This window comes from Battus philenor, unplaced genomic scaffold, assembly GCF_028537555.1.
Source record: "Battus philenor isolate CCGP_79_NKW_IND1 unplaced genomic scaffold, ilBatPhil1.0.hap1 SCAF_26, whole genome shotgun sequence".
NCBI lineage: Eukaryota > Metazoa > Arthropoda > Insecta > Lepidoptera > Papilionidae > Battus > Battus philenor.
Window position 1 is genome coordinate 4,151,190 of NW_027181689.1, and position 27,324 is coordinate 4,178,513.

At 33.5% G+C, this 27,324-nt stretch overlaps 2 protein-coding genes across 2 annotated transcripts in view; one reads left to right on the forward strand and one right to left on the reverse strand.

Annotated features, from left to right (window-relative positions):
- LOC137925232 (uncharacterized) overlaps positions 1 to 27,324 on the reverse strand; it is an 84,964-nt gene that overhangs the window by 13,992 nt on the left and 43,648 nt on the right. The window contains exons 2-3 of the mRNA XM_068768643.1: positions 3,330 to 3,433; positions 599 to 687 (exon numbers count right to left, since the gene is read on the reverse strand). Of these exons, the coding sequence (XP_068624744.1) occupies positions 599 to 687; positions 3,330 to 3,400 (160 nt within the window). The 5' untranslated portion in view covers positions 3,401 to 3,433. The remainder of the gene's footprint in view (positions 1 to 598; positions 688 to 3,329; positions 3,434 to 27,324) is intronic.
- On the forward strand, positions 19,781 to 22,733 carry LOC137925246 (uncharacterized). The gene is made up of 3 exons (XM_068768668.1): positions 19,781 to 19,986; positions 20,482 to 20,871; positions 22,143 to 22,733. The coding sequence occupies exons 1-3, from the start codon at positions 19,824 to 19,826 to the stop codon at positions 22,610 to 22,612; spliced, it is 1,023 nt and encodes a 340-aa protein (XP_068624769.1). The 5' UTR covers positions 19,781 to 19,823; the 3' UTR covers positions 22,613 to 22,733.

A 27,324-nucleotide genomic window follows, 5' to 3' on the forward strand; every position in this document is an offset into this window, starting at 1 on the left:
TCTTGTTCAATATAGTATACTGGTTTATGCGACAGATACAGGATGATTGGTTATAGGTTTTAAAGATTTAAAGCAATGAATACATGAATCAGCTTAGCTCGTTATAAAACCCAATTTATATTTTTTATTGGAATGCGACAGCTCAATAACATATGGCACTACAAAGTCTGCTGATCAGGTAGTAAACAATAATTAATTTCTTACGTTCCAATCCGAAATATGAAAACCTTTTTTTCAGTTTACTAGTGAATTTTGGATAGCGTGTATCATGCATTAATTGACTGTATACCTATAATCATACATATATAATACATAGTAAACCCTTTCCAAAAATCGATGCTTTCAAAAATAATAAATAATGGTAATAAATTAATAAAAAGCTTCTTTAAAATTCAGACTACTACACATTAAAATCAATTATTGTTTCCTATCTGTCTATTGCATTCCAATAACAAAAAAATATCTTTCAGAGTGATACCTTTATAAATGTTGATTAAAAATAGGTATAATTGATTTAAATATTTTTATTGACAAATAAACTATACATTAAACTCTTTAAAACTTTTACAACAAAGTTTAATCACGAAGTAATAATTACCTCTTTCGACCTCAGCGTTTATGTTGATTGTGCGCAATCGGAGCTCCTCGTTCTCGTAGAGCATGCCCCGGGACGACTTCCGGTCCAACCTATGTAGTAAGATCATAATTTGAATATTTTAAACGATCTTTATTTTTAATACCTTTCAACAAACTTGATACCGTTGGACCTCCGAATTTGTGGCTTCTGTGATGCTTATATTAACACTTTCTTTTTTCGCCGATATCTGTCCACTGCAAAGAATAAGCTTCTTCCAAAGGTCGCCACTATGGCTGGTCTTGCATTGCTCGCAACTATTACCTATGTAAGAAAAGGACCAATATATAGCTACTTCCGCACATGCAATCGTAGTCGTGCAATAAAGTGCACCGCCCGCCAGCTCGCTGGTAAATGCGCATGCGGCAAACAACGCGAGTAACACAACTACCACCGCTAAAACACTCAACACGTGTTTCACCCCTCCGTGGGGCAGTGGAGTTACTCCTGAGGAACGTAGTTACTCATGTGCGAAAGCAGCTATATATTGGTCCTTTTCTTACTTAGGATGGACTTCCGCAAAATAACGCCTGAATCCATTAGATATTACCTATGTCATCGGTACTCGTAATGGGCAGGCCTACCCACGCCGCATCTACCAGATCGTAGTCGCTACACGAGAACTCTTCCACCCCAACTACCATTGGTTGCACGAGCGATGTGTTCCACTCCCTGCCACTTTAGACGAGCAATTTTAATTTTATTAGCTCTTTACGTACTAGGAATGATCAGTAGGATCCTACAGAATTTAGGTCCAACAAGAGCAAACATTAGCTCATTGATGAACTCTACAACAGCACAGTGAATCAACGGTATACTGTAAATTACGCATCACTACTATGTTTTAAAACAATGCGCAAGTTTTCCCGGAATTGTGGAGACTTATGTTACAGTATGTATGATTCTATTGGAAATCTACGATAGTGGCCAATGTTCAGCAGTGGACATGCTATATTTGAAACGATGATGATCTGATTATGAACCTCCATCATCTTTGATTTTTTTTTATTCTAATAGATAAACAGTGAAAGTTTTAACTGATTTCGTCATAAATTCAAAATGATTTTATGTTGATATTTATGTTTATATTAAAATTCTGGCATAGCTTGGAAGCCAAATGAAAAAAATCAATCTTGGATAAATAAAGAATTAGTGCAAGCCAATGCCAATAAATTGTACAGATACTAGCTGGCACCCGTCCGCTTTTCCTACTTAATGAACGCCCGCGCAAAACTGCGGGTAGAATACTTAACGAAATAAATATGAGAAACGCAACAACACTTGCAGAAGAGCCAAGAGACACGACTTCCAGCAATAAAAAGGCCGATTAAGAAAAAAGAAGAACATTTCATTCACATTTAATAAAAAAATAAACTTACTAATTTTTACATTAAATTAATAATAAATGTATATGCTTGTATTAGCCAGGTCTGTGCATAAATTTAAAATCTATGCAAATGACAACCCTATGTGTCTACGTACACGTGAGACCTTAAAAGCACCTGAGTGCACCCACGTGTCGCGTGTGTATTTATTGTTTCATTTTGCCAAGCGCGTGAACACTTAAATCCTATAACATAATAATAGATCTATTAATACCTCTTTAAAAATACTTCCATGTTGTTCATATAAGCAGTTTTACACTTAAACCATACTCTACAAGCAAGATTATTTGTTGTAGATCTCCTTTGAAAGTCTGACGGGTTCTTCCTGTTTGAACGGAGACACTTGGAACGGAGACTACTTAGACATACTCGTAGCATCAGGCAAAATTTTTACAAATTTTCCTCACATTTATATTATAATTTTAAAACAAAAAATGTATTTTTAGCTATTAAATAATTTATTTGGTGTTATATACTTTTTATGTAGGAAAAAGTGTCCCCGTATACTTGTCCTGACATGGTGGTAGTAGATACGCGGTGTGGGTAGGCTCCCCGCTGAAAGATAGCTTTATATAGTGATAGGCTTGCAGAAGAGAATAGAGAAGGAAAATATTGCTAAGCTGTTAGAGGAAGAAGAAAGGCGCCAAATCTTTTTGAGTATTGGAAAAAGATAATTAGTAAGGTAAAAAAAGGTTAAAATGAACAAATCCTAGTACGGTGAAACTAAAATGGGAAGAAAACTGTGATAGTATGTGATAAAGAATTCAACAAACCAAAAAAATCAACGTAAATAAAAAAATTGGAATGTAAACTATTTTATATAAACAAAAGTAAATGCATAAAAAATAAATAAAACGTACTCTGAAGGTGAAGGAGAAGTAAGGATGGTGACGTAAGAAAGGAAAATAAAGTATGGAGAGGAATGGAAGAAAATTTGACGAATAAAAGAAAGATGTATATGTATATGTAGAAAAAAGAAGATGCATATGTAGAAGATAATGTGAAGGATAATAGATGAGGGTGAATAACGTTATGGTTACGGGAAGACTATGCCTTGCAGTGGGCGTCTAAAAGTAGACATGAATTAATGAATAAAAACAAAAGAACTGGATAATTCAAAAGTTATAATAATTTTAGTTTTTTTTTTTGTAAGACTAAGTTCGTTTTTCTGTATAAAATCTATTAGCATTATAAATCCGCATTCATCGCTTATAGAGCAGACTATTGTATTGAATTTATAACGGCCTTTGTACAGCGGATTGGACTTGTGGGGAGATTGGCCGCGAGCGGGGCTAATTGCGTATACTCACTTCCGGTTGGGCTTGACATTGACATCCTTCCGGCGTGTGCGCAACATACTCGCTCCCGTCATGCCCGACATGATGCTCCGCTGTCGCCATGCGTCGAACAACACCTGGAACAAAGCCAAATCGATTTTAATAACAAAATCCAGAGAAGATTAAAATTATGTAATAATCGAAGGCGCGAAAGCGATGTAATTTTACAGAGAAATTGGTTATAGATTTACAAACTTAAAAGTAGTAAAGGTATAGTATTAGTTGTTTTGTTGTCAACTAAATCACTCTGTTGATTAGCTCATGTAAATTATAGTTTGTATCAAATTAAGCTCCCTGGACCTTCTGATGTAGATAAGTGAAATTGATTAGAAATAAAATGAATAAATATCGAATGGCTTTAAAAAAATTATACATCGTGATAATCTTTATGCCCTGAAGTAAACATACATAAAAATATTTTTTGCGCAAATTATATTTACATCAATTAGCTGTCAATGGTTGAACAGTGATAGCCAAGAGATAGAGGACTGAGATTTCTCGATCGATTCCTGGGATACAATTTTTTTATAATTCACACTTTGTGTATTAATTATATATGATCAATAGCTGCCACAAACGTTGTTTTGCCATGATGAAATAAAAATAAGGGTTGATCGTAGAGGGGTATAAATTTAGGGTTGTATGTATTTTTTTATGCTGTATCATAAAAAAACAAAACATTTTGTGTAAAAATAAAAAAAATACCGGTGGACCACCCTTAACATTTAGGGGGATGAAAAATAGATGTTGTCCGATTCTCCACCCTGGCCGATATGCGCGCTAAGATTCTCAAAAATCGGTTTGAGCCGTTTCGAAGGAGTTCTTCAATCACGCACACCGTGACACGAGGATTTTATATATTAGATAACTGCACACAGATACGTTTTCAGAGGCAGCAGCGTCCTCTGCGTACCAAAATACTACATTGCAATCGCTTACCTGCCTCCCAAGCGTGGAGATAATGGTATTTTCCCCCATATGTATAAGAAATGAAACCTTATTAGAAACTAGAACTTATTAGAACTTTCATTATTAGAAAGCAAAGTTCACATTGACCAGTTAAAGGTGTACTTTCGTATGCAACGATTGATCGTTAATCTATTTTCACCGCTAACGTACTACAGTGGAATTATAGTATTAATTAGTCTTACCAACTCTATAAGCGAAGTATAATATACTGCAAGGTTACGAACCGGTCTTATCAATTATTTCCATGTATATGAAACCAATTACAAAACGAAAATCCGTCCATTTGAGACCTGTGCCTACGAGACCTGGACGCTGACATAGAAAGACGAACTGAAACTTGCAATGTTCGGGAGAAAAATCTTTAGAACGACTTCGTGTAAGAATTTAACTTCATAACGTATCGTGTAACGATGAATAAAGAGCTGAAAGAGTTGATTTATAACAAAACCATTGTGAGAGTAACAAGTTACAAACATTGAGGTAGGCAGACGCCATGAAAAGAATGATTCCGGGGCTGTTAAGAGAATCTGTGAGTGGACCCGGCCACTAACTAATCTCGAGGAAATCCAAGGAAGTGGCGGCAGTAGCGTGTAGAAGATTTTAGAAGTATCAAAAGGAAGATGTTTTGGAAAAGAGCGGCGAAAAATACAACGAATACAGAGAAGATGATGAGGTGCTCGTAGACGGTGGCGACGACACCGTGGTACCTGACACCTCGTCCCATTAACTTTGTAGTTCGGGTACATTAGAATAGGGTTCAGGTGTCCCTGACTGTCATAAGAAGCAACTAATAGAGCCTCAGCTTTGTTGAGGCCTTCATCGTCTACTTAAGGCGAATCCGTCGAGGCTAGCAATGAAAAGTGGTCTCGAGTTGCTGTGGTATATTGAGGAGGCTAAGCTATCGAAGACCACCTAGCGGGTTTTAATAGGTAGGAATTCCACTTAATCCTATGCTTTTCATTCATCCAGAAGTTTGCTCCACGAAACTAAAAAAAGGATAGTGGAGGAGGCCAAGACTCACAAAGGATTGTAGCGCCATAGGTAAGCATAAAACTATCAGTTAAATGGCAAGAAAAAAAGAATATACAATTCAGCTGTGCCAATCTTGATTGGCGCCATGCACAGATAGATAAGTAAGGGCAACGTAAATGCATAGCGATCTATAATAGGATAATGTGAATTGAATTTCTAGAGGTAAAGGCTATGCACACGTTGTTCAACATTTCCGCGAGCGTTGGGAAACCTTATGTTAGTGCACTTTATACACGACGCTCGTTCTATTTCCTCGCCTCACCGACTGTTTTTATAGTCGTAAAACAGTAAATTGCATCGAGAAATGCCTCACAATATATCGATAATTTAAATATATTATTAAAATTGAAACAAATCATTATCTGTTGTGGAAGATGTTTTTGCTAAAACGTTTTCTCCTCCTTGCGTCGTATTCCTCACTACCGAGGATCGAGTCGTTTTTCTGTAAAGTTTGTCGCGTACTAAGTTATGTTTTCTTTGCCGGTCTTCGGCGGTGAAGTACGTCTTCGGCTACTTTAATATCAGTCGAGGTTCCAACCTAATTGAAACAGTGCTTAGAGCTGCGGCTTCGTGTTCAAATGTTTAAACTTCAAATCAATATGTCTTTCTACGAGGAATATTATTATAATGATTATCATCACTTCTCCCGTAAAATGTCCACCGCTGGACAACATAATTAGTTAGAAGTGCATCCGGCGACGTCTAACGACCTTAACAAGGTCACCTGTCCACCTTGTGCACTTAACAAATCGGGCAAATATGTCAGCAAATGGAGCATTTGAAATTATTTTGATACCTTTAGTAACATCATCATTACTATTACAGCTGTGGAACGTCCACTGCTGATCATAGGGACAGTTGGAAGTGACTTGCATCTAGTATCTTTCTTAATGGAGTTCTCTGGCCACCATGTGGCTGGACGTTTTGCGCTCCGCTGGTCGGTCCGTGGTCACCATAGTAGAAACTTAAGGTCCCTGCGGTCCAATTGTTTTGGGCGCTATGTAGCTTGACCAATGAGGCCCGAAAGATATTATTGGGTTCTACTGGTACTTGGTATCTACACGAAAAATGTTAATTATTAATTCATTAATTCAAATACACTTATGTATACAGGATTATTAGCTTAAATTTAAAAAGCTTTAAAGACGTGAATGTATAGCTCATATGCTGACATTTAATGTATGCCCGATCTAATAACCAATGGTTTTAAATATAATAAATAAGGTAATGATAATAGATTAAGTGTAAGAAAAAATATTTCAGATTTCTGATTACTCCTTATTAAAATTAATTATTGTTTACTATGTATTCCTACAGACTTTATACTGCTAGAAAATCTAAATATCGCCTGTCGCATTCTATAGGAAAAAATAAATTAAAGCAACATATTTCAAAGTTATCACTTTATACTGATTTATTGAAAATAGTTGCCTTCAAAAACTGGTGTGCGTACATTTATTTAATAAAAATATATTCACTTTATTTTCTTTTACATTTTATTTAAAAACTGTTATCCATTTAAAATACTTTACAACAATGTTACAGAAAGCCAATTTTCGCCCTGGAAATATTTCGTAATTTGATCGAAGAAGCCTGCCGCCGCGTGACTTAGTCGCTTGATTGATTCTCACGTGCCTTGGTTAAAAATATTCGACGTGACGTAAATGAAACCGAACTAAGTTAAACTAAAAACCCAAGTTATATATAACCCTTATTCTTGAAACTCCATGCTATTGGTATGTTAGTACATTCGACTAAAACAGGGCTAATTAACAAGGAAAATTTAAACCTATTCTGTCAGTGAAAGGTAATTATCTGGTCTTCTACTAGTAGTCTTAGGATGAAAAAGGAAATCAAAGCAATGAAGAAACAAATCGAAGAAATTGGTTACAAAAGCATAACATTATATCAGGGGAACTAAACATAACACCTAGAACCATTTACAACTTTTCCAAGAAGACTTAACTAGATGCTTGTACATTTTAAACATTTCCAAGAAGACCTGACTATATTATAATAGAAGCACTGGTCATAAACATATAACTAAAAATTAAAAAATAATTAAAGCCAAAATGAGACAAAACGACGAGAAAATGATATTGCGTAATGTTTTAATTAGCATAAGGCCTAGTTCATGCTCAAAGCTCTATGGAAGATTAGTAATTGGTCATTTGTGTACAATGTGGACATGAATGCTAGACTGAACTTAAAAATATTCTAAAATCAAGTTTTTATCGATCTCCCGTTATCAAATCATAGTGATAGGCAATTCTTTTTCAAAATAAATAATTAAAGGAAGCAAATAATGTCTCGGCCTCAATATTTCAAGTATCCAGTTCAAAATTCGTCTCGAAATCACTTGGCCGATTTTTTTTTATCTCTCATCGGGCGGGGCCGGAGCGGAGTGGGTTTCCACGCCATTCGCCCGAGTACTTGATATAAAAATCACTTCAACTTCTTAAGAGGATAAAGTTTTGATAAAACCGCAAAGATGAAACTTCAGACAAGGTTTTATCGCCTCTTTTGATTTTGTATCGATGAACATTGACCTTATGCGACATTTACTCTTTGAAGAGAATTTATGAAGATTTTTTTAATAAGAACAAATTTTTTTTACAATACCAAGTAGTAGTAGTGCTTTAGTTACCACAATTATAAATGATAGCGGTTATTTACCAGTCTATTCATGCTATATAAAATTTATTCACTAGCTGACATTCAAAGGCGTTTTTAAGAAGAGTCTACTAACTCAATCGAGTGTGTGTTTTTGTTATTACAATAAAGTACATCAATAGCTATGCACTTAAGGTATCACTAGATATAAAGGTAAACTTCTAGGCGTGAGCAACGGTGTACAGTATATACTATTTTGTTATAAATTTAAGACGTTAATTATACAAAGATTTGTAAAAATAATCTATTATAAGGTATTAGCGTATCTAAGTAAACGTAAAGCTTGAAAATTAATTGTTAAACTACTGTATTAAGAATATTGTAAAAGTGACAGCAAGAAAAAAATCCGTGCGAGTTTGTTGTGGGCCTACTTTCTGTCTGACAGAGAACTGTCAGTCTCCTCTTTTTAGATCCGCGGAACCCTGAGGAGTTCAATCTGATTTTAGTTTCTATCACACTTAAAAAACTGATATCTATATATGATCCACGTCGATAATAATATACGTAAATTAATAAATAAAATTTTTCATGTATGGTATTGACATTTGTGGAAATTGCGTTCGTGCATTTAATATTTAAAAATTACAAGCAAACCCTATAGTATTAGCACTAGTAATAAAACTATGCGTGCGAATTTACGGTCTGCTTCGTTAATACGGGATTGGGGATTAACTTTGAAGCTCTATCTCCTGTTTGAAGAGTAGATTAGAGCATTACACCAACTAATTCTTAGTGAAGAAGGGATTATAACCCCTTGTCTAATAAGTATAGGATTACAGACAAATGTCTACAGGGCTCTTTTGAAACAGTTCATCCAGGCTTGTTTTATCTCTACCAACCAGGAGGGGGCAAAGAAAGGGTTATGTCTGACTCCTACCGGCTAAAACGTCACGGTCTTTTTCGACGCTTTTTGTTACAACTACGGGAACGCCTTCCTATACTACCGAAGTTACAATAGCGGTGGCCTAGTGTCTCTACTTATTAGAATAGAGCTGCAGTCTCCCATCCATCATAATTACACAAGATGTAGTTCGCGTGTCACGGCAGGGCCAGGACATACGTGCGGCGGATCATCCCAAATCCGTCGCCAATGCCATGTTATAGGGGTTGGAGAAGGGCGTAGTATAATTCCCTCCGACTTTTAGGTCTGAAGATGAGGAGCTCAGATGTTCTTTCTTTCATTCTCTCTGTAGCCTCCTTCTGTAACGTGATGACTTCCTGTTCTGTTCCATCGCCCTAACAAGAGATCGTTCTCCACAATATCAACAGGCCCAGGTAAACCGTTAAACAATAAGTAGTAGTGTAGACTCAACCTGACGTCAGCAAGGGATTCATCGTATATTGATTAAGTAACACTTAAGTCTAGATTCACTATCGATAGAATACATAGAAGGCCATATAAAGATTCTTCAATAATTTTTGTAATAGACATTATCTGTTTTAATTACATTAAAAGTCTAGAGTAAATAGAAAAAAATTACACAATTTTTATCTAATTTTTGACTACATGAGTTCATGTTCTGAAACATAGGGATAGAAAATAAATATGTTTGGTTTATTTTTTTTATTGGTGAAGACTGAACACATTTCAGTGCCGTCAGTAATAACTGATCTACTTCGAGTGTCAATGACATGCACACTCCACAAACCATTGAAAAGGCTCTGCGCGGAGTTTCTCTACGAGATCAAGTTACAAATGAGCAGATCTGTAGACGAATAAAAGTAACCAATGGCATAATACAGTAGCAGTGGGCAGGCCACATGGCACACAGAACACATGGCTGCAGCAAGGGTCTTCAGATTGAGTGAAAACCACGGAACGGTCAGCGCTGCATAGGATGACAGACAACATTATTAAGGTCCTTGGAAGGCACAGGATACACCCTGCTTCTTACCTGTCCCATTGGAATTTTATGGGGGAGACCTAAACGTTCATTGTCTAAAATAATGACGATGATGAAGTTATTTATTACGTAATTATAAAAGCATAATTTGAACTGTAAAACAACCAATGATCATGGGGCGCTGGCCGCTTTCAACAGGCCTTTAGGCAATCTATGTGCTATGCCCATGTCTAGAAGAGATCGTCTTAAGACTGACATGGTGATGCTTGATGAGGAGTATCTACAAACAATTTGTAAACCAAGATAATTTCGTATTAATGTTTAACTTATTTATTTTTCCGCGCCCGAGCGCTAGTTACGTAAAGAAGTAAAACTGTGCCAACTTTTTTCTAACGTGAAATTATTGCCGGCGTTATCCAATATCAACTTATCTTGCGGTGGATTGCGGCTTAAGCCGTTCTCCACATAACGTCTACTTAGCGCTGTCGAATAAAGCGGGGCTCATGGCCGACTTTTGTTTACGGCGATGTAATGTATTGGTACAGTCCGCATATTAACACCTTAATTAGGACAAACTTTAACGGTCAACTGTACTTTAAGTATTCTCATGTTTTATGTCCTAAAGATTTGTCTCGATCTACACTATCGCCTTATTAGTATTTATACTTTTGGTTCGAGGGGGCAGACCACGGAAGGCGCTTAGCCTAAACGTCATTGAGGAAGTTTACTCCTTCGAGAACTTTCTTTGGGTCATCACATGCATGCACGCATTATTTAGGTTTTAATTTAATGAATTATGTAAGAAAATCGTTTGCTTTATGTCAAGTTATTAGGGATGTAATTTCTTGTTTTCTTTTCTGTTTTAAATACACTAACGGATTGGTAGAAGATTAAGTATCTGACAAGCAGTGTATTCCAATGGTTAAGAAATGCTATTTAAATTCATAGCTCGCGGGAACGATTTTCAAAAGAACTAATGCCAAAAAAGTAATATTACCGAATTATATATCGAACTAGCTTTCTCTACAGATGTTGTACTGCCAGAAGTTATTGGTCTATTGTATTCTATTAGCAAAAATAAATCAATGTAATATAATTTCGTATGTTGCTGTATACAATAAACTTTCTGCGCGTGAATCATCAATCGTGCAAACTGTCAAACCTGCGAATTTCATAGCGAAGTGTCAACTGTGCAGTGTTTTAATAGTCTCAAGTTCAATAGTATTAATAAAGAATTTTTTAAAAAGTCTTATAAAAAAAGATTAACGAAATCGTTAAAGTTGTTTTCACGTTATGGCGTGTCCGCGGGAAATAGGGAGTAAATTTACAGAATAATTATGTAAAAATGCCTGATTTTTAATTGTTACGTGGCTGTGTACTGTATGTAACATATCAAAATGTTTAAAAATATATTTTTTTAATAATGAGAATTGGCAACTTTTTTAAATGTTAGATTTTATTCCTTTATCATGTTTCATAGTATCTAGAACTATATCTATAAGATTTTATAATAATGTCTAAGGATTCAAGCGTTCAATAATAGCAGATTCGGTCTGTTTCCTTCACAAGGACATAAAATTTATTTGATTATTCCGTGACCTAATATTCTGAATCATGTCCCAGTAATAACATTGTTATAGGACTTTAATAAGGTAGAACAGATTTTATGTTTAAAAAATATTTTACAATATATGACATTGACACCAATCACTTTTTAAAGATACGAAAATACCAAAAGAGAAGAACCTATTTTTTTTCCTAACATTTATGTACGCAATTTATTTTTCCGCATACTACATAAGTTAATAGCTACACAAAGATTGTGGTTAGCGGTTAAAATCTTCATTTTAAATATACTGAATGCAATTTAAGTTCTAAGCGTCTAAATTTTGGACATTGATATCACGACCGTATATTTGATATCTTAAGCCGATAGACGTCTATTGGCAGACATTAGTCTCCTCAAAGCTTGACCTTGTGCTGCCTGTACCTGGCAACTTCCTCCGACCCTAAACACTGACGACAGTCAGTCCACCCAGGGGGACTCACGTTGCGTCTACCGGCTCCTGATCGCCAATCTAAAACCTTTTAGCTCTATTGGCCAATGGTTGCATGAGCGATTTCCTCCGACCACTGCCATTTCAGACACTAAGTACTATAGTTTGAAAATAACAGTTATTTTTAACGAATGCTCTCTCAATCATCTATGCTAGTGGAATTTCTTAAAATATATTTCTCATCGTGATGACTAAGTACGTAGATTGAAATCTCTTAAAAATGTTTATGCATATAATACATACATTTATAATGATATCTAGAAAACATGGTTTGGACGGTCACCCTACAAAGTGGTCTTTTTCAATTGAGATATCGATGTCATGTATTGACATATGGAGAGACAATCCGAGAACATAAATTCAATGCCAAGATATTCAGTATATCTAAAGTAACCACTTATCCATAACAATAACTTATGTATTGTGTATCAAAGTATCTACCAGGAGTGGCCAGCCAGCGGCTTGAAACAACTTATGCGTATCATTTTGTTTTTCACTTACAATTCGTGAAATCAAACATCGATCAGTATGAACTTATTCGCATCTGAAAAAAAAATACTTAGATATCCTGCTGAAAATAATGTGTCTAAATTTTAACTTTTAAATTTAGAATACATATTTTGTACTTTTATCAATGAATAGATAAATATAGTAAATACTTTACGTTGCCTTTTTTGCATACCTTTTAAATACGTATTTAATAGGGGCACGCGAAAATGTCAAATTTTGAAATAGTTTGGCCAACCTGGTATTATACTATATATTAAAAAAACATATCGTTTATAATTGTTATTATAAATATTCATTTATATTGTTATATTTGGCATACCCTTGCAAACTACCCCATATAATAAGGTAACTCATTCTACACACACAATAAAGTATACACTTACAGTTTTTCAGTTTTAAATCGTTTTTAGCAGTACAAATGTTCAACAATTATCAATATGTAACGTTGTACATATAAAATGTGTATATATCTTGAATTTCAGTTTAACGGTAAGTTCTTGACCCGAATCAATAAATAATAGTGAATTCCAGATACTACAATTATTGCAGTAGCAAGCGTTTGAAATGATTTTAGTAAAAATAATTAATTAGAACTTTTAATGAAATTATTATTATATAATAATTCAAGATATTATTTAGTACTTAGTTATAATTATATTGATTATTATTATATATTACGAAGCTTATTAATAAAATCGTTATATTGTTTGTGTCTGATAGTCATAACGTAATTTATTTCTTGCAACTTATTTTTAAATGCCATTTATGATAGTACGAAAACAAGAATATTATGTTTGAAACGAAACGTATAAGAACATGTGTTGATATCAAACTTTATACAATCATTTACCTAATGTCTACTGTTACAAAGAATTTTTTCCTGATACTTCTATGGTATTGGAATATAATTTCTATAATCTATTCTAGTATGTTTACGTAAATATATACAAACATACGTACATACATATCCTCAAGCCCGTGATTCCGTATGGGGTGTATAGTCCACTTCGGACTGCGTCTAGCAAAAGAGATGCATTTTTCTCATTAGTGTCAGCATTTTATAAAGTAGGCTCTCTAGAAGTACGTTTCCTTATAGTGTAAGAGCCAGTGATGTCTTCGTTATTTTATAAAAACGAAAAGTTTCTTAGCGAATATTCGCGACACGGTTACAAGAGATGAGCGAGTATTAAATTTGACTCCTTGTGGCTATGGCAGATATACAGGTATTAAAGTTCTCACTGATGGATTGGAACTTCCAAAACTAGGTATTATCCGAATATTTTCTAATAATCTAGGTAGCATATATAAAATTCGGATTTTATATTATAACGTAAGTAAAGTTCTTCATGTCATTGCATCAACAGGACGTCCACAGCTGGACATAGGCCACTCCTATATTTTCCAAAGGACCGGTTGAATACGGCGCTAATACATCGCTTTCCAACGAATTTAACAAGGTTGTTTCTCTATTTTATGGGTAGACGACCTAGGTTGCGCTTGTCGATCAGTAGTCTCCAGAACCTTAAGGTCTGTTTTGTTCTACCACTTCAACTTGCCAATCCGCTGGGCTATTAAATAAAGGTCAATTAAAATTTACAGGTCACTGGCAACGAGTTGCTGCTATGAAAAATGTCTAGACAATTTTGAAATAAAAAAATAATTTTATAATCTTACGAAATTAACTTGTTTGTTAATACACATCTGGAACCTCTTACCTAAGCCACGATAAGTCAAACTATAGTCAGTCATTACTTTTAGTCGTTTTTGGAACATGCGCTGAGAAACCAACTTTTATAAAATAACGAAGAATTTGTGCATACGAGCTCTTGGACTATTACGAGTGATATCGGCCGAGTACTGTTGAGGCCGTTCATTGAACTTTTACTCAATTTTTTTGAGTTTTAATCCATTTAATGCAAAATACACGACCATGTATAGATGGTGTATGATATAATAAGTAGTTTTAATATAATTACTATCAAAATTTAAGCTTTCTACTTAATTATTAATTTATAATATATTCCTATTTTTAAGAAAATAAAACCCCGCAGTGCTAGTTGAACTTACTGTTCCCTGCGGAACAAATAAAAGCCCACACAACTAAAGAGAACAGTTACAACGACTAAGCCAACGAAATAATTAGGAATAAATTTAAGAGCCAAACTCAAAGTTTTTTTTATCTGTTTAATTCTTTTCATGTATCATATTAAAGTCTAGCTTATTTTTAATTGAAAATAAGTGATTCTGAGTTGTGTACGAGAGCCCGGCCGGATAGTTGTTTTCTTATTGAATTATTAGTTGGATCTGAATTTGTTAACAAAATAAAATATTTATATATACATCAAGTTTGACATTTGAATCTTGTTTACATTAACTAGGTTGTTAATCTATCATCACAATAATTGGAATTTTATTATTTATTCAATTTATATAAATAGCATATAGAAATAAGCCATGTATATGTATATATATATATATATATATATATATATATATATATATATATATATATATAGACCATTATAGGTAGTAGTTAGTCTATACTTATGTTAGATAGAGGTTTTTTAACTTAATTATTTTTTTATTTTGATCTGCATTTTATGTCTGCACTATCTAAACGGTTAACTGATAGAAAATACCTTCAGTATTACGCAGGCCCCTATATATTCGTTGTATAAAAAATCTTTAAATAAATAAATAATAAATATACGAATGAAGTGTAGTTAAAAATGCCATTTATTCATTTACGCCCGAAAACTTTACTTTTTTTATCCTTTAAAGGCGTAGCATTTGACCTCTGATCCTCTCGCCTGATCTTAAGTGATTAAGTGAGGTCTACAATGGTACATGTATGCCTAGAAGAAACTTATTCCTTCTGGTTTGGAAAACTCCTAAGTTATATATATACACACATAAGTTTGCATGAATTTGTCCACATGTATTGTCTTGTCAAGTTTTAAACTACAACAATTATACATTTTGCTAAAATATTAATAATCCTTTTAACTTAGTACATGTAAGACAAACAGTAACTAATACAAAATTAAGAAAGGTAAATATGTAAATAGCAACTTGTGTTATATTTATAAAGGTCAATTTTTAAACGTCGCCTCTTAAATTAGGTTTCACTTATATAGAAAACTACGAAATCGATTTCGGCTCCAAGGGATGTTTTTTTTTCTTAATATCTGCTCTAAATTAACTGGTTATAATAGAAAAGTTCGGTAAAGACAAGTGTAGACCTACTTACTAGTTTAACACATTCCATGCCATGTGGGGCATATACAACCGCCGCTGCACTTTCCGTTCAGGCCATTGTCAGTTCTCATTGAAAAACAAAAGATTCTTAAAAAATAAATTGTAGGGTCGATTATAGATACCTTCACATCACGTATGCCCGTACGTAATGCAAATTAAAATTTATAACTTTTTCCCGCTAATTATAACTTTGCAGTATTGAAAAAGTGTAAAGAATACGTCTTAAACGATTTTTTTAATTTTTAAAGTGTGTGTCCTATACGCCCCACGCGGCCTCAACGGAAAATCTTCAAAAATTGCCGCGGCACGGAACGTGTTAACTAGATGTAAACCGAGGCTTAATATTCCTTCAGTCAGGTGACGAACCTAAGACAAAATAGCGCGGAGACAACTGCTGGGCATAACAGTAAAAGTACTTAAGATCGAAAAGGACCGTAAATAATAAAACTGTAGTAGAAGAAAATGGGATTAATAGTGAAATACTTACTTGTAATACTAAGTTAATCAATAATAAGCATTTTTGCACTTTAAAATTCCGGTTACAGACGCGGTATTACACCTAGAACATGATTTATAGTCACTGTTTTTGTTTTAGATACTATAAATAATAAAGAACGGCTTATTTAGACTTAATTGTATTGGCGAAAAGATTTTTTAAGTTAAATAAAATAGGTCTCATCACGGAACATAAGGTTTATTTATTTATTTTATTATTTATAGGTTAGCTGAAGTAACAAATTTTATCATTGGCTAAACAGGTTCAAAATCGTTCCCGCATTTTACTAAAAATCAGGATTGGAAATTTAATAATAAATAAATATTCTACACGATGTAAGTAAAAGCAGGATTTTGTTTATTATTATAATGAACAATTCCGAGACCGAACATTGGCAACATTAACCTAATCTGAATAGGCTAAGAAATCTGCATTTAAATTGTAATATTTGTCATATAAAGATAAAAATCTATATTTTGATATTATTATATAAGTAAATAGTAATATTGTAATATAAATAAATATATCTACATGTTCAAAATAAAATATTACACAAATATGCATCATAATTTCTACATGAAACATAAAAATGAAGAAAAAATTATCTAAAGAAAACTCTACATTCAAACAATTAATTTTATAATAAATTTCATTAATAACATATACTTCCAATGAAGATAATAAAGTAACTAAATTTGCGTAAATCTGCAAATAACTATAAGCATACATTTACTTTCACGAAAATTAAATAAGCAAAATCAAAACGGTAGTCAATGATGTATCAAATTTGGCGCGTAAATCAATTTAAAAATGGAATAAAATGTAAATATAGGATATGCAAATAAGCAAAGATAATTATTAAATGTAATATAATTATTTACAATCACATAAAATAATTACCATTCAACGACCATTTCATATAAAAATCTTTGTAATAATTGCTGTTATAAAACAAATTCCAAATTTTATAGTTCTTATTAATAAAAACATTTAAAATATGTAATAGTTTTTAATAAACTACAAAACTAACTACATAATTTCTTTAAAATCTTTAAAATGAGCTCTATGTACATTTATTTAATGTCGCACTTACTATTATTTACACATTAATCAGCACGGAGTGAGTAGCGAGTCGAAGTATCCAATAATTGGATAGACGAGATGCTGACTCGGGAGGCTTGAAGAACACACTGAGCCCCAACGGCTGATGACCCTCGAACGGCTCTCCAGCCAGCTCATGCGCAGTGGCGATGTCTTGAGGCAAACAATTTGTTTATGCCTATCTGTAGCTGTGCGAAATGGCGCGGAAACGTGACCTAACATTAGTTATTGAATCTGATACTCGTCGGATATTGAGAGGATTTTAACCACTTTAATTTTGTACGCTACTCTTATTTATCTCGAAAATGCGTTAAATTTCTAACAGATGGGTTTTTAAAATAAAGGGTTATAAGTAATTTCTATGAGGAAATTTGGTATTCTTTTATTCCTTTTACATTGACGGGAAAATAAAGATTAGATTCAAATAGTCTTTAAAAAAACGTTGGTAAATAAATAATGAAATATTCAAATTTTAATCTGTTAATGTCGTAGCTAAGCAACGAATTTGATATCACGATTATGGACTTAAATCGTGAGTTGTTTTAATGAATCTTTCTGAACGAGAAATACAGGTGGATGAAATGTAATTAAAAAGAAATATTTTTAAAAATTTCTGCAATGAAAATTGTTAAAAAAAAAATAAAAAATACCGGCGATCGTTAATTAAATCATTAGAAACTGGAATAATGCAGAATAACAAAATTTTTATAGGAATTTTATGTAATAGATAAAATAAAAATTATTTACGTTTTTTAATATTTAAAATTGCCTATACTTTTTAAAATACTTAAAACAGAAGATCTAATTGGTATAAACGCCATCTATTATCGTCATAGCACACGCTTGAAAAATAAATTAGTTTAAACGTTTAACAATAGATGTCATTTTGAATACATGTACTATGTAGACGGGTTATATATATTTGAATTTTATGCAAATAAATACATTAATTTTTCTTTATTACGACGTATTTACATTGATAGTGAATACATCTAAAATTACTATAAATTATGTTGAGCCCCTTGGCTTAACTACCTTCTCAAAGATTGGTATCTTTATACACTTGAGCCGATGTTTTGATACTTTTCTCGCGAAATATGGCTCAGTCACTCCTTCATAATTAATATCCCACCAAACCTACTTTTTAGAGCTTTTAGCATAAATACGGTCATTTTGTTTGTTAAAATATTGTTCAATTGTAAACGTTTTCTCATCCGTAAACAATTTTTTTTCTGTGACCTCCCTCTGCGTATCGCTTGAGTAGTTGTTTTGATATTACAGGCCCATCCTTTTTAAATTACAAATTAAGAAAGACCAGCTAGTCCTAAACCATCTTTAAAAGACAACATGGTTTTAGGTGCTGCGTTCGTCATCCTAGATAAAATCTTTTATTTACAGACAGGATTTTTTAGAATTCTTTCCCTTCTTTGTACAAACAGTACATGGACAGCCAGACCTTTTTCTGTCACAAATAAAGGAGGTTTTATTGTACCTATTTAGAGACTGGCACATAAACATTTAACTAGTAGCAAGCGTATGGAGGATTTTAAAAATTGTAAATGACACCATATCTTCTTTATGTAACGCAAACACAGCGATTCGGTTCTCTTTATATAACATTTTTTATAACAAAATATTTTACAATATATTAAAATAATAAAATTATTAATCATTTAAAAATAACAGATTACAAATTCAAAAGCAATGTTTTGTTTATTTTTAACTATAGCAGAGCCAGACTAAGAATATAAGAAATGTAATAAAAATAAATTAAAAATATTCAAATAAATAACAAAAAAATGTCGCCGAAGAAAGACCTGTTGTATTAAAGATGACAACCATGTCCGATGGTTTGAATCGCATTATTTGTTATAGGTAAAATTACGTAAAGTATTTTTTTTATTTTATAAAATTGAGAAATAAACTAATTATGTAAGAATTTAAAATATTCAGTATTTTTATGCATTACTAGTCCCGGATTTTAATAAGTATCAATCTACGTGTACATATTTTAAACCAACACGAATGCAAGACAATGCCAAGAGTAGAGAAAGTACAGATTTCTATGTATGGTTTCTATGGATAATGTAGATAATAAAGTAGATTGGGTTCCTTCCATCCATTTGAATCCTATGAGGCACAACGCGAGTGAATGGCGCCCGCTTCCACTGCGACTATTGTTACTACCTTGATCCGACCTAAATGTAAATCTATTAAAAATATACACATCATTTTCGCTTATTTAATGTTACATTGCGGATAAAGAACAATAAATTAAACAATGGTTTTGTACAAAGCAGTCAATGGAATACAAGTATGTGAGGTTTGTAGATTGCAGTACCGTTGGATGGTAGCGGAGCGTGGTACGAGGCGTGTCCACGGGCGAATAGGACAGCGATAGGATCGAGCGGGAGCGGGAGCGAGCCGGTGAGCGGCAGCGGGGCGCGGGTGGGCGCGTCGCATCAGTGCAGCGCCGCGCGTCGCTCGTAACGCCCGTCGCCGCTTCCGCCTGCGCAACCGCTCCGCTATGAAGTCGAAAGTCAAAGGCGTGAGGTCCAAGAACATGGACAAGCTTATAGCGGCCGTCCAGGCCCGGGAATGTTTATGGGACAAAAGTTACAGAGGTCATAGGAATCGGTTCAAACTGGAGAGGTATTGGAACGAGGTCGCCGCGGAAGTCGGGACGACCAGTGAGTGTTACAGCGTATTCGCTTCGTTTGTGAAGGTGAACGTCCGTCGAGTCGGCCATATTGTATTCGCTTTGTTGTTGTCCGCGCAGACTCGCTTTGCGTCGAGTTGTTTAACTCTCCGAATGATTAATAGACGGATGCCATTTTTTGTTAGAACGCATTTGTTTGTTTTCAACAAATGTGTTACTTTTACAATTTTAGTTTAAGCATGCATACAGAAAAAAAAACAAATTTACTCTCAGGTAAAGTTGAATACGATAATAGTACTAAAGTTGATATTATGTTTTTAGAATGTTGATGAAATATTTTTGTATCATTAAACATACTGACAAAAATTCTTTAATTGAAAATTAACAACTTTAATGTACATTAAGTTTTATATATATATAAACATTACACATTGATACAAACATTTCAAATGTTATGAATGAATATGTTTTGTTATTAAAACATCAAATGTAACTGCTTCATAAAGATTATTATTTATATTTACAGGCCTGAACTGTAGAAAAAGATGGAAGAACCTTAAAGATCAATGTCGGAAAGAGATGAAAAAGAATCCAACAGAATCAGAATGGCCTCATTTTAAGAAGCTCAAATTCATCCATCATCAGTTTTTAGCTGAAGATGGTGAGGGTGATGAGGATACAACAGACGAGGTGTATAACGCCTTGGACGAGTCTATAAAGAGACCAAAATTGGGGTACACCATGCGCAAGAAACTATTAATGAATAAACGCCGGACAATCGATGTTGATATGAACAAATTGATCGAATTAGTACGGCCGAGGGATCTAATATGGAACCGACAGTTGAAGGGACATCACAACTGGTACAAACTTGATGAAAGCTGGAAGGAAATTGCCAAGGAATTAGGAGTCACACGTGAGTTTTAATTTTTTTCGCAGAAAAACTAAAAGCAATTAATATTTATACCCCTTGAATTAGATTTTTAAGTATACGGTTTGTTTTTTATTTTGTTTACGTATTGTTAAACGTATTGTAAATCTATGAGTGAGGCTAGAGTCCGTCCAGCTGTAGATGTTCTATGAAATGATGATTATTATTGAACCTGTTTAAATAATGTTTACGAGCAGAATTTTTCTTATCAGCTTATACGTGAAGAATAAATGATTATTCTTTTTTTGTATATTTTTAAGTGATTAAGTTATGTACTTTATTTAGGTTAAACTATTAATGAGTTCAATATTTTTGGAGTCGAAATAGTAATAATAGGTAGCAACTTTCAATTATTTTATTTGTATATTAAAGACTTAGAACGTCGGCTACGGTTCATATGTATGTATTTACTTTAGTCACGCAAACTAGAGTTTATTTAATAAATTATTTAAAAATAAGTTCGCTATTAGTTGTTGCAATTTACTGGAATAGAAAGCCTACACATTAATTTATAACTAAATGCATAAATTATAAGCAAACAGTATAAATAAAAATAAAAAATAATAAGGATGATACAATTGCGTGGTAGAAGAATAACGCTATTCTAGTGGGATTAGGATTTCAGTTGGGTAGACAATTTAGAGCAGTGTTTTTCAACGTGGAGCCCCACAGGAAGCAATTTAATTGTTAAGGGGGACAAATCATAATTGGACTCGACGCTAGTTTAACCCGTTCATATTAAAATATAAATATTACTTAGGGAGCCGGAAAATTTTAGAAAGGCTAAGACGTGGCGTGGTACATAAAATGATAAAAATTTTTTATTTATTACTACTGCCTTCGTTATCGAATTTCCACGTTCGTAGTATTGATCGATTTTGTTCAATTAAATTTCTGGTCTCATTTTTATTGTTGTATATATATATATATACATTTTAATTTGACGCATGTTGTGTTTGCATGTTTTTCAAATTACAATTACGAGTAGTCTAAGATACAACTTTGTAATTGTTTGTGATATTGATAATTTTGTTAGCAGCGTTCATTAAATAAAATAAAAGCTCATTATTTTAAAATTATTTAAAGTCATGTCAATTGTAACACAATAATTTTAACAGATTTATAAATAAGGTTATTAAATATGTTCATTAGACACAAATGTTGGAGATTTCTCGTGAGTCTTAGTTAAATTTTAATGTTGTGATAGTTTTAAAAACATTAAACCGTTGATAATAATCAAAACTATAATATTTCAGGCGACGAGGCGAGATTAAAGTGGAAGTATCTACGGGATCAGGCGAGAAAGGAGGTTCGGAAACAGGGATCCGAATGGGAATATCTCCCCAAGCTCCAATTCCTCACAAATCAGTTTAATGGTTATGAGACCAGCGAAAATACGGAGTACGACCCTCAGGAGTACGACTCCATAGACCCAACTGCGTCATACTACGTGGAACCAGAACCCACCGAGGTCAGTGTTAATGGAGACGACTTCGACGAGTTCGACACCAAGCCGATAATTATGGAGACGGACTTTTACGATGACGACGACGAGGCACAGAGGAGTGCTACGGGGACGGAGACAACAGAGCCTGCAAAGGACGAAGATGTTGGCTTCTTCAATAGCCTGCTGCCTCATGTGCGGAAGCTGGTGCCAGCAAAGAAACTCATGCTGAGGATGAAGATACAGGAGCTGGTGTATAATACGGTTTACAATGAAAACTAGAACTCGGTTACAATTACGTTTCTTATAACAATTAAAAATTTTTGCGTCCTTTATATGGAAAATGGCTAAAAGGTAAAATAATCAAAAAGTGGGAAATGCCAACATGCCTCATCTCTTTGGTGTCATGCATCTTCTCGACGGTCCTAATTTAAGTCATTTAATTCAAAGATTTTTAAAATATTCTTTCTCATAAGACTCTCCAGGCATGGTCATACCGACAAGTCTATTACAGTCTATAAGATATTATAGTGTTCTTTCTTGTTCCGCCTTGTTACAGTTATATCTGAAGAGTACAAGTCTAGTTGTTTTGAAGTTTCTTTAAATTGTTATGGGAAATTTCAGACTACCCACACGTGAGTGTTAATATAAACCGACAGACAGACCGACAGACAATATATATATATATATATAAATATATATATATATATATATATATATATATAAATATATATATATATATATATATATATATATATATATATATATATATATATATATATATATATATATATATATATATATATATATATATATATATATATATATATATATATATATATATATAATCGAAGAAGTGACATTTTGGACACGACAACAGTTAGAAAAGTATTTTGACTGAATAATGGCATAAAGCAAAAATCGTAAAAATAAGGTTGGCTAACTTCCGTTAGGTTTGTTCTTATCTTTAGTAATACTACTTAACTGTTTACTTTTACTTAAAAATTTTATTGAATATATAACAAGTCCTTTCTGTCGGCTAATTGTCCGTCGGTTTGATGTTCGTGTATGGTGGAAAAGGTCATTTGATAATTTTGCTAAATTCCAATTTGTAAGCGTCGAACATTTATCATATTAAAACTTGTATATATCAAGAAGTTGTACAAACATATAAGAAATATATCTATAGCTAAGCCTTCGCCCACACGCTGACTGTATGACGTACATTAGGATATCATTGTCGCCTATCTTTGTAAATATTTAGTGTTATATATAGATATAAGGTAAATTGTAATTATAACATATGGCTTGTCTGTGACGAATTGGGCCCCTTGATCTCGAATTTTGAGTGTATTGGATTCGAAAATAAGTTGAATATACCAAAAATATTGGCAGTACTGGTAACAAAACATGATAGAACTGAATTTTAGTTGGTTCTTAGTAAACTTATTTATAATGATACTGAAACCGCTGCACCACGCGTCAGGTAAGTCCGACGTCTACGCCTCCTATCACTCCGCACTTTCTTAAGGCGTGGTACAGCGGTTGCGGTTGCACTATATTACATTATTTAAATATAAACGAGAAAAAAGATTTTTTCTAAACCACGAGTGGTGTTTTAATTTACAGATTTGAAATCGTGATATTAAATATAAAAGAAATAACATCGTTCTAGTTAAGATGCTATTATTATTTTAAAATTGTTTATTTGAATGGATATATAGCGTAATATACTCTTTATATGTTCAATTTATTAACGAAATAAAATCATAAGTCATTCTTTATTTAATTACAGGTAACACGCACATTTTTTTTTAATGTAAATATTATTTGTCAGGAAAAACTACGCTACTTATGTGTGTAAAAATGTTAAATTCATTTTTGTTTATTTAGAAAAGCACAAATTTTCACCTAATTTTAACATGCCGTATTAAAACAATATTTGCAACGTTTTTGTATTTATGTTTTTCATGAAAGAAAGAGTTTTGTATTTTAACCATTCCAAAATTTCACTAGAAATAAATTAAATTATAATAGTATTTAAGTTGTTAAGAAATTTATTTCTATAACATTTTAAGCATAAAATAGAATTTTACAAATGGTTTGCAGTTTCATTTTACATATTACTGATTTCTTACCTACGCGATTATTTTTAATGAAGTTATCTTTGCTGTTTGTATCAAACTATTCGACGGACGAAGTTTTTGAGATAACGTTTAAAGACGCAAGTGAAAGGGACGGATGATTATAAAGAAATATAAAGATGTGTTTATAACCTTCTACTATATTAATAGTAATTCAATTATAATTATGTTTTGCTGAGGTATTGATTGTAAAAGTTTTAGAGGGTTGAATGTATAGCTTATTTACTGTCAATTAATGTATTCAAATTCAATTCAATTTATTCCATATCCAAGAAACAAAGGTTCCAGAAATGGTAATATAGTGAGAAGTAGCGTTTTCGTAAGAATTACTACATATTAAAATATTGTTGTGCCATGTATCCTTGCACACCGTACCGCCAGATTTATTCGCCTGTTGCATTTTAATAGAAAAAATAAAGTTACGTATTTCAGGGTGTTGATTATGACTCATATACACATGTCTGGTTTATCACGACTTGATCACAAAATAAGAAGTTTAATACATTACAATAAAGCAATTACTCTGTTAAACACATTTTAGTAAATAAATTCCTGTTTAAAAAGATTGCTACGTGACGCATTACATGACGCTTTAAGCATCAAATCGTGAACCGTGGTCGTTAAAAAAATCAATAGGCATTTACAATATGAATATTAATGGTGATACCCACTCACATTATTTTTATGTCTAGTGGACATAAACATAATGTGGGGGATATGGCTTATGTCCAGTGGACTTCCTTTGACTGTAATGACGATGAAACAAAAAGATATTTTCCCATATGCCGGTTGATCGATATCAAAATAATTGAAGTCAATAACAGTCCAGGTTAATGACCTCGTATTGATGACAAAGTGCATAAATCTCTCTGCAGAGGCCGCAAAATATGCAGTTCAAATATAACTGCATATCGAATATTCTGGGAACATTGCTATGTTTGCGTTGAGGTAAATATGAACATCAGTTGTAAAAGGTTTTTGCAATAATGTTGGAATAAGTTATGATCAATGCTTCGATCGAGACACGCGGAATCGAAGGTAGAGGTATTTTAGGCTCGATGATACATAAACTTAATCACGAGAGTGCTTCGTGGTATATTTTTATGGTATTAATTTATTCTCTCAGTAATATATACATTGCAATGAGTAATAATTGGCGCCTTTACCTGCCTCTTTACTGTCTCAATCCACATACAGACTTAACCACACGACTGTTATACAGAACGCTATTACGGTATTCTTTGTTACATACCTATTTATGCAATTAATAAACAAGGCGATGATTTTCTCTTGATTTAAAGTTAGACATCGGTCGAGACTCCTGGGTCAGCAATTTGTCAATAACTTATGTGATTTCAAGTGTGGAAGCTATAGGGTGAACCCTGAAAGTTTTCATTTGATTCGTCGATCATAAAGTAAAGCGATTTCTCGATCTTGTGTCATTTACTCCATCTTTTGATAACAAGTCACTTCATGACGTTGTCTTTCTTATACATAATTTGGCCAGAGTTTATAAATTTGAGAGTGAATGATTACCGAGAAGCATTACAATAAGCTTGGAATTTATCTACTCATAAATAATACTACATTGTATGCAAAGAGCAGTTAATATAATATATTATAAATTACTCTAATAGAATAATGACATTAGTCCTATTTTTACACTTTTACCACTTCTTTTTACGAAAATTTTAACTAAATACTATTTCCTTCAAGCGAAAAGACAAGGTTATTACTTTCTATCCAGTATATAAGGTTGGGGTCAATGGAATTTCTTGGCACAAGCACAGCACGACTTTCTCGGATGGTGAAAATGAGAGAATTTATATCTCTGTCCCAGAAATAAATTGGGGGAAAATGTGGCCCCAAAAAGCGAGGGCCAAAAAAATTTTTTTTGGAAATCCTCGATATGAAACAGCCTAAGTCAACTTAATATCTTCATTCTTCAAGACTTCACTGTGTAGACCTCTATTCTTTTAACTAACGGACAGGGATTACTTTGAACTTATTCTCAACCGATCGGGACTAAAGGCCTCGACATTCTTACTTTTAATGTACTCGTATATCAATGACAATCTTACTGCTTTGGCGTTTAAGTTTGCTATAAAGCAGTAGGGAGCCATAGTTACTGCGTAACTAATATATATATACTTATAATATATAGCTACTTCCGCTATGTGACAGTTGTCGTTCAATAAAGTGCACCACCCGCACCACACAACTACCACCGTTAATATTACACAACTTTCACTCATTGAGTGATAGTTGTGTAATTCGCATTGTTTGCCGCATGCGCATTTATCAGCTGGTGGGCGGTGCACTTTATATATTAGTCCTTTTCTTACTTAGGATAAACTTCCACAAAGTAACGGCTGAATCTATTAAATAGTTACTGCGATCTTATTTAGTCTACCTGTAAGTGCTGTAATAGTTAAAAAAAACCATTTGCACTACTGCCTACTGAAAGGCATAGGCCTCCTCCTAAGATCGCCACAATGACTAGTCTTCTACTTCCCGTGACGGTAACTATGTCGTCGGTACACTCAGAAGGGTGTCTACCCATGCCGCGTCTACCGGCTGCCGACTGCTAGGAGGCAGAAGCAAGAAGAACAACACAACAAGACACTGACGCCGACTCCAGCACCACCATCGAAGGAGAAAAGCAGCAACACAGCAAGTCCCTCGCAGCGCACGACACGCCGGGAGGCGGCGAATAGTATAGCGACCCGCAAGCCCTGAAACCGACGAAGTTGTAAAAGCCCCACAAGGCTAACAAAGAATACATCAACCTGAATACTGAGCTACCGGCTCCTGGCTGCTCGATAAGCACGTTGTATACATACGAACAAA

What these genes read in the sequence shown, in the direction of transcription:
- LOC137925246 (XM_068768668.1), top strand. Translation starts at nt 19,824, where the DNA reads ATGAAGTCGAAAGTCAAAGGCGTGAGGTCCAAGAACATGGACAAGCTT. An exon ending in CGCGGAAGTCGGGACGACCA is followed by an intron (nt 19,987 to 20,481) that starts GTGAGTGTTACA and finishes TTATATTTACAG; the next exon opens with GCCTGAACTGTAGAAAAAGA. An exon ending in CAAGGAATTAGGAGTCACAC is followed by an intron (nt 20,872 to 22,142) that starts GTGAGTTTTAAT and finishes ATAATATTTCAG; the next exon opens with GCGACGAGGCGAGATTAAAG.